Source organism: Abramis brama (assembly GCF_963993115.1).
Source record: "Abramis brama genome assembly, chromosome: 15".
NCBI lineage: Eukaryota > Metazoa > Chordata > Actinopteri > Cypriniformes > Leuciscidae > Abramis > Abramis brama.
In genome coordinates, this window is record NC_139977.1 from 24,139,107 (window position 1) to 24,153,301 (window position 14,195).

The window sequence follows — 14,195 nt, forward strand, 5'->3', positions numbered from 1 at the left end:
TTCTCTTTCATACTTGGTTATCTTTTTTGTTTTCCTTATTCATGTTATGTTGTTTTCTGTGAAAACGTACCGCTATCATACTGAGAAAGCAAGAGAGAATGGGAAAAAATAAAGGTGTGTGTAAAGTCAAAAGTGTGTATGCATGGGTGGGGGATGAATGAAAAATAATCTGATTGGCTAGTTTTGTTCTGTTTAATTGGCGTGTTTAAACACACGAAAAAATTACATTACAGATAGTTAAGGTTTAAAACCAGACACAAAATGAGTACACGCTCTCTAAAACAGCTATACGTAATTGAAACATTTGCAAAAAGGTAGGAATGGAGAAATTAAGCCTCTAAATACTTTTTAAAGCTTTTCTCTGTTTGTTTCGGGAAAAGATTCAAAGCATCGAGTGTCGAAAACAGTGCCATCTTGTGGTAGGTCAAATTTATAGCAGCCATAATCCATTACGCACAAATAAAAGCCTGATAACGCTAAATGCGTTTAGTTTTCTGATAAAATAATTCACATATTAAAGTGTGTCGATAAATTAAATGTAACAACAACAATAATTATAACAATACTAATTATAATAATACCAACAGTGTTGTTTGAGGCAAGTAAATTGTGCTCTAATTATTTTAAGGTTTTTATACTGTTTATATGGCAGAATATATGATAATGTAATATAGGCTATAGGTTTATATATACCATTTTTTTAGTGAATGGACTTCCATAAACATGTAGAGTAGTGGTCTGGGTTCAAACATTCAATGCAAAGTGAAGCATTCACGTAACTGGAAAGAAAGCGAGGCTTCGTTTTTTTGTTGACCACGTTTCTCTGAAAACAATACGCGCTCCGGGACAAAGCCGCTCAGCAACTTAAAAAACGTAGTTCTGTGTGTACCCTGAGATAAAATCCTGCAGGAGTTTAAGGGATTATATGCAACACACCCTTAAATCATTCCCTTAGGAGAGGGTTTAAGTGTCACTTTTAAGGTGCTTTATGCAACCGGGCACAGATCTTTAACTGCAAAAAGACACAAAGCTAGCATGATCACAGATTCTGCAAACAGAAAGTCAGGAAGCAGGTGATCTTACCTGTCCTCTCTCCTCCAACTCGGTCAGCATAACAATAGAGCAGCTCCTCCACTCCCAGATCATTCTCCAGAAGTCCTCGATGGTGTGCTGCAGGGGCCCCTGACATGCCATGTACGAGTCCTTTTGCCGATAACCCTGCATTCACACACACAAAGTATGTCTACTTCATGCACTTGTATACATTGGCCATTTTTCCTTAATCATGGATACACACTACTGTTCAAAAGTTTGGGGTCGTAACATTTGAAAAGGTTTTTAAAGAATTATGCTCACCAAGGCTACAATTTATTTGATCAAATAACACAGCAAAACAGTAACATTGTGAAATATTTAATATTTCAATTTAATTTATTCCTGTAATGGCAAAAGCTGAATTTTCATCAGCCATTACAGACATTAGTCACATGATCCTTCAGAAATCATTAGTTTTTGTGGAAACCGTGATACATTTCAAAGTTCTTTAGTTCAAAAGAACAGCATTAATATTAAACAGAAATCGTATAAAACTTGATCAATTGAATGTGTTCTCGCTGAATAAAAGTATTAATTTTATTATTTTAAAAAGAAAAACCTTACTGACCCACATTTTTGAACAGTTGTTTATATGATTACTGTATTAACAGTACATTAAAAGCATTCATACACCACACCACTGCATATTTTAGATCTCCAGCACTCTTTGGGTGATACCAAGCAGATTTATTAATATTAATTTATTCAAGGACACATATAGCAAGAAGGCACAATACTTATGACAAAACAGGCTTTTGTTTATTAGTATAGCTATCTTCCAGATTGCAATGCAACTTGGGTTTCCAATGTAGCAGCCCTGGTGATATTTTCCTCTGTTGATTGCCTTGATCGAGTGTTTCATTCAAACAAAAGAAAGAGGAAGTGAAAGGGCTTTCAGCCAAAACAAAGCTGTCCCACTCTCACTGCAGATCTGCAATGGAGGCACGGACACTTGAGGTCTGTCTCAAAACATACTGAATTGTCTTGCTCCCTACTGCCTACTTAAGGCCTATTTATACTTCTGCGTCGAACTGCCGTCGTAGGCTGTGTGTAGCGCGCGTACCCTACGGCGTACCCTACGGCGTACCCTGACGTGCACCTCTCCAAAAATGTAACAACGCGTCAATTCTACGCGGACGCAAGCGCTGTGATTGGTGTGCCAGAACCCCTCCCTCGGGGTTTCACATGCTCCCTAGGTGCGCGTCAATGCGGACAACGACGCAGAAGTGTAAATTAAAACCAACACGTTGCCTACGGCGTATAGGCTCCGGCGTAGGTCCGACGCAGAAGTATAATGAGGCCTTTAGGCTGCTGTCTTCCTAATCATCATGGGACTGCACAAGTGATTGATTTGGAAAAGTCTACACTGGTAGCAAATCAGGACACTCAGATTTCAATAAAGTTTTTATTACGGATACTTTTCAGTGTAGAGTTAAAATACATTTATTTATAATAAGTCTCTAGGCCTTGGAACAGAGCGATGGCCACGTTCCCAGGCTGCTTATCTCAGTATGGGCATCCAAATAACTTCATGACTAAAAAATGTTTCTAAACCACACCCAAAAAGAAAAAAAGCAGGCTGTGTGGTCTCTCAATAGAGCGTAGAATATTGTAGCATTACCTCCAGGGTTCACTGAGCGGTATTTTGGTTAGTTGGGAGTAAATGCTGGCTGAAGTCAGACGGGTTTTACTCACATCTATAAAAGAAGCGTTGATGTAGTCTGTGTTCTCCTCCCCTCGTTTTACAGGGATGATCACTCTGTTAAACTCATCTAGAAGAAACAGCAAAGGTTCAGAAACAAACACAGGAATGCACATACTGATAAATGGACACCTCAAATTCACTGCAAGTCATTTTAGATAAAAGCAGCTGGCAAATGTATAACATGTAAAAGGATAAAAGTATAAAGATAAAGTATGATATAATTGTATAATATAGAGAAGTATAAACTAGGAAACTCCGAGGGTTTTTTTCCCAGCAGAGAGCATACTCTAGACTACACTAACATTAAAATGTTTAGGGTCAGACTCAGTAATACTTTTTTAATGTTTTGAAATGAGTCTCTTATGCTCACCAAGGCTGCATTTATTTGATCAGAAATACAGTAAAAAAAAAAATATATATATTATTACCATTTAAAATAACTGTTTTCTATTTTAATATATTTAAAAATGTAATTTATTCCTGTGATGCAAAGCTGAATTTTCAGCATCGTTACTTCAGTCTTCAGTGTCACATGATACTTTCTAATATGCGGATTTGCTGTTCAAGAAACAATTCTGATTTATTATCAATGTTGAAAACAGCTGTGCAGCTTAATATTTTTGTGGAAGAGGTGATACCTTTTTCATGGTTCTTTGATAAATAGAAAGTTCAAAAGAACAGAATTTATAAAATATAAATCTTTTTTTAACATTATAAAATGTCTTAACTGTCACTTTTGATTTTAATGCATCCTTGCTGCATTAAAGTATTCATTTATGAATTAACTTATGAACGGTAGTGTATTTTCGAAGTTATTCTCCCAAATCACAGTCTGGTTATTAAACATGGATACACAACTCACATGGAATGATTTGCAAAACACGATTTTTCTTCATGTTGGCAGGAAGGTTCCCTGTTCTCATCTTGTCATTCTGGATTTTAATGGAGGTAAGCTTCTAAAAGAGAGAAGGAGAGATATAATAATAAATAAAACACAAAATAAGAAAACATTTCAAAATGGTACCAGAACAATATGTTTTCCTAAACATGCAGAACACAATAAATAAATAAATACAGAAAAAAACAGTTTGTGCCACCTTAAACTCCGCCTCCAGGCCTCCACAGCCAGCTCCAGGTAAAGGAGCGTAGAGTTTAGACAGGTGAGACTCCAGAGACGTCACCTCTAACTCTGTGTCCCCGTACAGGTAGTGCTCTAGCAAAGCTTGGAATATAAACACGTACTGCATCTGAAGGGAGAAGAAGAGGGTGGGAGATTAGTTTCTTGATACATTTTTTGAGGTAACTTTATTGGGAGTTTTTTTTTTTTTATGAGCTCACATCAGTCTGGACCATCTGACAGCGCTGGGCTCTGATCCGTGTGACAAACCCGAAGACGTCGACCTTTCTTTCTGCACCCATCATGTCCAGCATAGCGTCTATCACAATGAAGGTCCCCGTTCTGCCCACACCCGCACTGAGATGAACAATTGAGAATCAGTTAATGAATGGACATAATACCTTCAACAACAAAAACACGCACAAAAAAACCCCAGCTCACATACATTACTGTTAGAAATTTGGGGTCAGTAAGATTTTAAAATGTTTTTGAAAGAAGTCTCTTATGCTCACCAAGGCTACATTTATTTGATAAAAAATAGAGTAATATTGTGAAATATTATTACAATTTAAAATAACCGTTTTCTATTTTAATATATTTTAAAATGTAATTTACTCCTGTGATGCCAAAGCTGAATTTTCAGCATCATTACTCCAGTCTTCAGTGTCACATGATCCTTTTAATAGGTTGATTTCCTGCTCAAGAATCATTTCTCATTATTATCAATTTATAATGTCCTTGCAGAATAGAACTATTAAATTCTTTTAAAAAATATCTTACTGACCTTAAGCTTTTAAGATAATGAAGCTCCTTACCTGCAGTGAACCACTATGGGTCCAGCATACTGTGGGTTGCAGTTCTTGACCTTTTTTAGGAACTTCAGCATGCCAATGGGAGTGAAAGGAACCCCGAAATCAGGCCAGCTGGTGAAGTGAAACTGTGTGACCAGCCTCTGGGGCTTCTTACCAGACACATCACCCACCTTAACACACAAAAAAGTTTTTCAATCTCATCATTCACCAAAAAAAAAAAAAAATCAAAACTGGCACTAATTGAAGAATCACCAAAAACTCACATTAACAGCTGTTAAGACTGTTGGTATATTTTGGGAACTAGCACTTCTTTTAATTGGCTTAATTAGCCAGTTCCATTAATTTAAGTAATCAGCCTGTCCAATATATAGGTTATGTTTGTAACCCTTGTGGTCCTACCTGCTGAATGCAGAACTTGCGGATAGTATAGTCAACCAGAATCATCATGTCCTCCACTGACACGCGGATATTTCCGTAGGTCCAGCATCCCTGGTCTGGCCAGTACTGAGCACATTTACACTGCGGATATGAATCACAGTATATCATAATCATCATCATCACTGCGGTGATCATACATCTTTATTAATGGCCATCTTCCTCAAAGTTGCACTCTAAATCCATTATGTGAGACCGCGATAAGAGCTGAGGCTGTAAAATCAAAGATCAGCTTACTCCTCTTTGACACTAGATTACATCTAATAGATTTCTTGCGGCATTTACCTCTTTCCTCTCTTTCAGATTGGTTACCATGACGATGGTGGCAGTGTTCTGTTCCCAGATCATCCTCCAGAAGTCATTGACCGTTTCCTCTTTTGGTCCTGCAATAAGAAAGTTTATTTTTTTATAATCATTAATCAAAAAGCTATGTAAAGCTTTTGGATATTTATGAAAGAGACTAAAACCTTTTTTTTTTTTTTACCTTGTGCAGCTATGAATTTGTTTTTCTCCTGGTATCCCTGAAGAAAAAAAAAAAAGTGTGGAAAAAAGGATTATTATTAAGGATTTACACATGCATGCTCATTTCCCATATTTTTACATTTAGATTACCTTTCATCCAACTCTCTTTTAATCTTTAAAAACACTAATGACTTAAAAATAGTGCTAATTGTAATCTTCAGCAAATCTCAAAATGAAAATCCATTTTTCATAATGTACATTATTATGTTGTGATGCCTAAATTCAGTGCTGTTATTGTTAACCAAAACTAAAATGAGTTAAATGGTTTTCAGAAATTGGAATTAGTTATGGATGCACTGATATAAACATTTTGGATGATACCAATTCTTTATTTGAAAGTTGATAAAAGATAAATCTTGCCTTGTCCCAAGCAAACAATTATGTTTTCATTATAATTTTATGTAGCCTAAATGACAGACCAGCGCTGGACATGTTGCACTTAACTGTATTTTCCTTTTTTTAAGTGATTCCAATCATATTTCAAGCAATTCAAAACATCATAGCGAACAGTGTGCATCTGAAGTGTCTCAGCTGAAGGAAACAATCCATTATTTATTAGCTTTTATATATATATATGCCTAATTTTATATAAAAAAAAAAAAAACATGAATAAAAAATTAACATATATCGGCCGATACAGATATGGTGGCTGATATATTGTGCATCCCTAGGATTAGAATAAAATAAGATAAGATAATAAGATAAAAAATGTATGCCTTAGCAACTAAATGAAATAAGTTTAAGTTCTAAAATTACTAAAACTAAGACTGAAATTAAAATAAATTGAAGCTAAACAAATAAAAAAACAAAAACGGATAAAAATGACATTGTAATAAGCAACTAAAAACTAAAATTGAAATGAAAATATAATTAAAAATATAAATAAATACTATAATACTATATAAATAATATTATAATAAAATTGCCTAAATTTACTTGTAGCATTTAAAACAAATGATTTTATGTTTTAGGGATTTTATTTATTTATTAGACAAAATAGTATTAAAAAAGTAGACAAAAAATAGACAAAAAGTTTAAAAATCTGCAGTAACATGAAAACACTAGTCGGCTAAAATTTAAGTAACAGTGCACTCCTTCTCATGACTAGGTTAGCGCTTGTGGTCTTACATTTATGTAGGAAGCGTTGATGTAGTCTGAGTCAGGAACACCCTCCAGAGAGGTCAAATGCACCCTAGAATGATCATCTGAGATAAAAATTAGAAACAAATTAAGAAAGGAGATTATAAGGCTCATAGCATTAATGTTTCATTTAGTACAGCCATTTTCACATAAGGAACTCCTTTGTAGGGCCTTGCAGTTCTGGTAAAAGCATGCTTTATTATCAGCTCTGGTTTAGAGATAAGTTGTGGGAAAGCCTTACAGGGCAGGATGTTGACATATCTGTTCTTCTCTTTATTCTCCTCCTTCGAGGCAGCATCACATGAGGCTTGAATGGGACATACAGGCAATGCCTGCAGAAAAAAGAAACCAATCACACAGTTCAAGTAGGGCGAAAGCATTGACAGGGACCATCTAAACAGCGGTACAGGAATATAATCAAGTTAGATTAAAGCACTCTTTTGTGCTTCAAGCTGTATTGGAACTGAATATGGTACATAAAATATCAAATCTACACTAACTGGAATTGTGAGTGTGTGTGTGTATACTAATATGGAATTTTGTACTTTATCCTATGTGATTGTAAAGGTCTTGTGTTTTATGTTGGTAATATCTGTGAATAAACATTATAAGGGTCTGAGGATTTATGGGTAATATTTGTGGATGAACATAACGTTATGCAAGAAAAAATTCAGATATAGTCAGACAATAAAAGTTCATCTTCATCATCATACACCAACGGCACAAATGTATCTGCCTAAAGTGCACTCTTTTTGGGAAATTTGATGCATTTAATGCTGCCTTCATGTGTTATCAGAAATTTCCTACTGCCCACTTCTGAAGTCGTGATTACAAGATCGTCACATTCGGAAAGAACAGGAATAATGGAGGATACCAGGTTTATTCTTGTCTATGTATTGGGAAAATCTTATTAAAGCCAAAATGCTATTTGGTGTCCCATTCATGACAACCATTTTTCAAAATGATCCCAAGCTTTCCAGTGGTAAATAGTTCATGTCTAATTTTTAACTAGGAAACTCATATTTTTTTGGTCATTCCAAAGATGGTGAAATGTCCAATCAGGTCAATTACTGAATCAGAGGTGTGTGTGTGTGTGTGTGTGTTTGTGCACCTACGTTGAACTCTTCCCGGAAGAGTTTATTGTCATCGGCCATTCTGCGATTCATCTCCTCCTCAAGCTTGTCGACAAGAAGGGGCGGGTACTTCCTGTTGGTGCTAGGAGAACGAGCCAATAGTGGCACACTCTGAAGTTCTGTGAGAAAGGAAGTGTAAGGAGCAGGAAAGCAACATGGGGAGGAGAAAGAAACATAAATATATGTGTTAACCACAAAAAAAGAAAAGAGGGTTTTTTTCCCAATAAAATATTTTAAGAATGACTTGCAGTTTGTCCTTTATCCATGTTGTGTACAGGACAACCAATAGGGGGCAACACAGTACAATTCAAGGTCAAATATGTTTCAATCAAATCACTAAATCAAGATTTTAAAAGATTACACGAGTAGTGCATCCAACTTATAAACCAAACAATGTACTTTACTGTTAACCTTAATATATTTGCTGCTTTAAAGGACAAACATTCCCAAGAACAGTCACAGAAACACACACACACTCTTATTCCTACCTGTGTCGTCAGCTCTGCCATTGGTCAGGCGGAAGGAATTGGAGTGGCTCCCTGCCTGCTTGTACTTCTTAAACCTGCCACAACGGAGCGAAACAAAAAGCCAATCATTACCATGGTAACTGGACATTCAGCCCCATGGCCCCCTGCTGACATTGTGGGTTTCCTAATGAATGGAGCTTTCTGAACACTTTTTCTCATCTGTTCTATTATCTTCTATGCTCTAACTGCTTGTAACTTTGTCTTTATGTTGTTTTTTTTAGCTGGAATCTATGCTATGAGCACTTTTTCTGAATACCGGGACTTACCTGAGCATGTACAGGACGATGATGATAAAGACAATGACCAGCAGAGAGGACAGGGCAACCATCACTGCTATGATCGCCATGTCATCTGAGTTTAGAGGACAAAAAAGAGCAATTGAATTGCAGTTGCAAATCTTTTTTTTTTTTTAAACATTAGCCACCCAATTTCTGTCATCATTTACTCACCCTCAAGTTGTTCCAAACCTGTATGTTTTTACACAGAAGACGATATTTGGAAGAATGTGAGTAACCAAACATTTGACGGTAGCCATCGACTTCCATAGTATGGAAGAAAATACTATGTGGCTAAGTCAATGGCTACAGTTCAGCAGAAGAAAGAAATTCATTCAGGTTTGGAACAACTTAAAGGTGAGTTAATGATGACAGAATTTTCATTTTTGGGTGAACTATACCTTCAAAACTTAGTACATATTAGTAATTATACTAATATACGACCATTCAAAATTTTGGGGTCAGTAAGATTTTGTTTTTGTTTTCTTTATTTTTATATTTAAAAAAAAAAAAAAAAAAAAAAAAAAAACGCAGAAATATTGTTCATATTTTATTTAAAATTTAATTGTGTGATGTCATAGACAATATATTTGATTTATACTGACCATCGGCCACTCTGCTCCTTAAGATTTGGACAATAGCTATTTAAAAACCCATTTCGGTTGACCACTTGTCGATTGTGTCCAAACTATTGACTGGTAGTGTATAAGCAACTCCTGACAGGTTGTGTAATAAATGGTTACTAATAAACTATAGAAAAGGCTTCGTTATGCAAGCAAAGTGACAAATAAAATGGAACTTACCTTGCCCATTATCTTCATTACATAAGAAAAACAACAGAAATAGATTAGATAATGGCTAAATAACTGAAAAGAGCAAATGCAGTTCTTTACAAATAGTTGGAATAAGAACAAATCAGTTTTCTTCGAAATGGTACCTGGAAGGTCGCCGCCAGTTGTGGTGGCATCCGCAGGGGTAAATGAAGTGTTTGTTTTGGGACTTGAAGAGGACTGAGTGGATGTCAGATCAGGTGTAGGGATCTCTGATGTAGACAAAACCGTAGTCTTGATGGAGGTGAGGGATGGGGACGCGGCAGATGGGGTTGATGGGGCAGGTGGTGTTTCGGTGGGGACGAGCACAGTTGGAGGGGGGGCGACAGGAGGGGCTATGGGAATCTCCGGCGTCACCATGCCCTCAGAGTCTTTTAATACTGTTGTTTCAACAGGTTCAGGGGGGGGCGTCATAGATGGGGTGGCTGATGGGGGCGCCTGGGTGACTGCGATGAAGGGTGACGTGGGAGGAGGGTCTGTAGGTTTGGTGGTCAAGACTGCTCCTGAGAAAGAGAGATTTTAAAGCTTTAAAAACAGATGAAATAATATATATATATTACATACATATATATACGTATATATGTGTATATGTGTATATGTATATATATATATATATATATATATATATATATATATATATATATATATATATATACATACATACATACATACATACATACATATATAAAAACTTTCATAGACCATTAATGCTAAATTGTACATTTCCATTCAAAGGTTTGAAGTTAGTAAGATTTTATTTTAAAGAAGTTCATACTTTTATTCGGTAAGAATGCATTAAATTGACCAAAAGTGACAGTAAAGACATTCATAATGTTACAAAAGAAAAGTTATATTAAATCAAAGAATACTGAAAATAAAAGTAATATATCATGGTTTCAACAAAAAATAAGCAAAACAACATTCTGTTTTAAACAGTAATAATAATTCACAATATTACTGTATTTTTTATCAAATAAATGCCGTCTTGGTGAGCATAATGAACTTCTTTCAAAAACATTTTCAAAATCTTACCGACCCCAAAACTCTATGTTCAACTGAAGTTTGGGATCTCAACGTTAACTCTGAACATCGAGTATCTCACAAAACAAAATTAGGTGTGTGTGAAAATACTCTATCCTCCAGGCAATTCCTGAGTAATTTTCTGGGCCTCAAATTTTTTATTGGTTTTTGTTGATGGATTACAAAAGTTCAACTTCACATACTTTAAAGTAGACTTGTATTTAATGTCCTATTTCAATAACTGATATGAATATTCCAGATTAAATCAATTTATTAAGATTACATAATAACTTACAGGAAGTTTTAACTCACAAGCCAAGATCAATCTTGGGTAAAAGCAACTCTGCAGGAAATGCATCATCACCAAAAAAATAGCGAGGCCTTCAAAGGATAACTAGTTTGTTTATCTAATGGAGGAAATGCGACTGCGATATTCAAAGCTTTTGTGTGCCATAAAAGTGCCTTACCTGAAGAGACATGGATTGTCTGGGCCGTGCTGAGGGCCACAAAGGCCACATGGAGTAGCAGGAGCAGGGGATACACACCCATACTGCCCTGAAACAGAATACACACAAGCCAAAATCAATCTATGACATGTTTCAGTCTAATAAATGAGCACAACTTCACAAAGTCACACGTTAACGGCACTATAGAGACGTTTTCGTCCGCATGGGGATTGTTGCGCTTGTCAAGAATCAAATTAATTCTTAAAGTTTGGTACGGGCTGTTCTGATGGAGGTGAAGTGAAGAGACTTACCTGAAGAAACGAAACCTGCATCACTCACTCATTCGCACAATGATCCCCTGTAGATGACAGAAAGAAATGGAGAATTCATTGTTAAACTCAGCAACTACTACATTAACATTTGCATCTATAATATCATACATTTATCACATCGTTCACATTGGAATTAACTTTTTTTTACTTGAGGAAACTTGAAGATTATGATGCAATTGTTTTAATTACATTTTTAACATTTTAACATTTGTATCAAAATTTATATTGAATGGTGAAGTTTGACTAATATCAGTATCAACAACTGATTTTTTATTATTGTGACAAACCTACTGCCATAAATAAAATTACATGCCATTCATAAATTCAAAAATAATTCATAAATTCATTCAGAAATGTGCGCACACTTTCTGTATTGAGACGGAAAATGAGTCATTTCTCTCAGACTAACACAAGCAGAGACTTGAAGCTCATGCAATCAATGTGAAATGTTCAGATAAGACTGGGTTTTTAAATTCATGAAAACAAACTCTCTCTCTCTCTCTCTCTCTCTCAAAACAAATACAATTATATAAAATAAATTAATGAAACAGATTGGCATCATGGCAATTTGTCATGGCAGCCATCTCTTTTACAACTCTACACACGATCCAGCCAAACGCGGCGCACATGGCCACGTATCAAGACAAGAGCAACAGATACTAGACAGACAACGTCCAAGTGTCTTTATTCATCCAGCAGATTGCCTGCGGATTTGGTCCGAGGGGATTAAGCTCTGAGTTGTGAGATGGTTTGATGTGAGGAGTGAAAATATAATCACAACATCTGAAGCCAAGAGCCTGAGGGTAGCGGGCTGACCGCTAACCCGTTCTGTAATCTCACTGACTAAACAGTGATAATCCTAGTGCCAATCCGAAGGGTCAGACACTGAAATAATCTAGCCCGTCTGCCACTCGTCAAGCAAGAGCATCCGTGGTACTGCTGCTCCTCGGACGGTCCAATCAGCTTCCACCTGACATCCAAACATCAGCAGGCTCCGCCCAGTAACCCTCCAAGAGATTTCGGTGTCAGTTTGAGCTGCTTACATGAGAATTTCAGGAACTACACCACAATTTATTGCGATGACTTTACATAAAGAAACCTTTCTTATGGGAATAGCTCACCCAACAAATTAAAATTGTTATTTGCTTACCCTCATGTTGTTTGAAACTCTTACAGGGCTCAACAATAAGAGATTTGTCTAGAGATGCACCGACTGCAATTTTCTTGGTAGATTCAGACAAACTGCACTAGCATGCCAAGTCAGTAGTTGGTGATGTCACATTGTAAAACACTACGCATCTATAGACTGAGCATGTAATACGCATGCGGTATGACGTCATTGTTTTCACAAATTTTTGTAGTTTACATAGAGATAACGGTATTTTTTACCATGTTGACAGAATCATAACAAATATAATTCTTGTACAGCCAACATTTTATATTTGTTATCCCCAATCACTCTCTCTTTCTTTAGGGGAAATTTAAATGGGAGATTAGTGGGATTTAGCGGGATCGGTTGGGTCGGGAATTAAATCATTCTAAGCAGATAGTGGGTGAGCAGAGTGAATTTTAAGCGGGAGCTAGTTTGTGCGGAATATAACCTAGAAGGAGTGGGTGGGAGCGAGACAAAAAAACAAAAAAACAGTCCCGCACAGACCTCTACTAGAAACTTCCAGACTGGTGTGTTGAGACAAGTTAGAGCTAAACTTTGCAGGACAGTGGCCCTCCTGGAACAAGTTTGGACATCCTGCGTTAAGTGATTACAAATCTCACCCAATGAACTATCAAATGGCAAAGAAGTTCCATAAACCGTTTAGGGGCGGGTAATGCTTTTAAATGTTTTGAAAGAAGTCAATATGCTCACCAAGGCTGCATTAATTTGGTTCAAAATACAGTAAAATTGTGAAATATTACAATTCAGCAGCCATTACTGTGTGTCACATGATCCTTCAGAAATCATTCTAATGGCAACCACTCATAATGTGGTAGCATTGTGGCAGCGAGTTTCCCCAAACAGTGTCTTTATTTGTTGGATATCGTTTCACTTCGTCACGCTGCCTTAGCTCACTTTGTGCTATGAATGGCTACATGTTAATCTGTGTCCCTCCAGCGTTAATTCGGATGGAAATTCAGACAAACAGCTGACCGTTTCCATACAAAGAAGATGCACTGACAGTGAAATCCATCTCTGACAATTTAATCAAATCAGCCTTGCCACAAAGCCCGTTATTCTACAGCCAACCGCACGAATTCTAGAAGCTCGTTGTCAAATACAATTTGTTTAAAGGCTGAGCATGCACATGGCTGAGCATTCTTCAGGTGGAGGGCAAATCTGAAACGATTTGAGCTGTTTTTGGCTGAGCCTGCAGAAATCCTTCAGATGGGAGGGACAGATGGTCTCGTCTCTCCTCTCTCGCTCTATACATTAATCGTCGGTCTCTATCTGTTCCCATCTCTCTTTCTGGAGTTGGCAGGAAAGCCGTAAACCCGAGAGAGCACATTGCTTCCTTCCTTCCTTCCCTCGCCGTCTGTCTGATTGTCTGCCAGATCCGTCATTCAGCCCAAAAGGCGCCACACCCTCACCTAACTAACACATCACGGAAACTAAAACAGCATTTAGGAAATGTGCCAAGCGATTGCATAATTTTACTTTTAGTCAAATCACTCGAATATGTATATGCAAGCTGTCCATCCGCTTGTTTCAGGACTGATGAGTCAGGCATGGTTATCATCTTAGTGAGTTACAGAGGAAATGGCACACCTCTAATAGATGACACCCATAATAGGGGTTTTCCTCTGAGATCTG

General features: G+C 36.8%; 1 protein-coding gene across 2 annotated transcripts in view; it reads right to left on the reverse strand.

Annotated features, from left to right (window-relative positions):
- ptpra (protein tyrosine phosphatase receptor type A) overlaps positions 1–14,195 on the reverse strand; it is a 28,573-nt gene that overhangs the window by 4,908 nt on the left and 9,470 nt on the right. The window contains exons 2-19 of one of the 2 annotated variants that reach the window (XM_084137054.1): positions 11,369–11,415; positions 11,079–11,166; positions 9,699–10,094; positions 9,565–9,576; positions 8,753–8,837; positions 8,448–8,521; positions 7,942–8,078; positions 7,068–7,158; positions 6,815–6,891; positions 5,649–5,685; positions 5,450–5,547; positions 5,129–5,248; positions 4,733–4,899; positions 4,139–4,274; positions 3,898–4,047; positions 3,663–3,756; positions 2,791–2,867; positions 1,084–1,218 (exon numbers count right to left, since the gene is read on the reverse strand). In XM_084137054.1, coding sequence (XP_083993180.1) covers positions 1,084–1,218; positions 2,791–2,867; positions 3,663–3,756; positions 3,898–4,047; positions 4,139–4,274; positions 4,733–4,899; positions 5,129–5,248; positions 5,450–5,547; positions 5,649–5,685; positions 6,815–6,891; positions 7,068–7,158; positions 7,942–8,078; positions 8,448–8,521; positions 8,753–8,837; positions 9,565–9,576; positions 9,699–10,094; positions 11,079–11,166; positions 11,369–11,389 — 1,995 coding nt within the window. In that variant the 5' untranslated portion in view covers positions 11,390–11,415. The remainder of the gene's footprint in view (positions 1–1,083; positions 1,219–2,790; positions 2,868–3,662; positions 3,757–3,897; positions 4,048–4,138; positions 4,275–4,732; positions 4,900–5,128; positions 5,249–5,449; positions 5,548–5,648; positions 5,686–6,814; positions 6,892–7,067; positions 7,159–7,941; positions 8,079–8,447; positions 8,522–8,752; positions 8,838–9,564; positions 9,577–9,698; positions 10,095–11,078; positions 11,167–11,368; positions 11,416–14,195) is intronic. The other variant, XM_084137055.1, reaches the window with a different exon arrangement.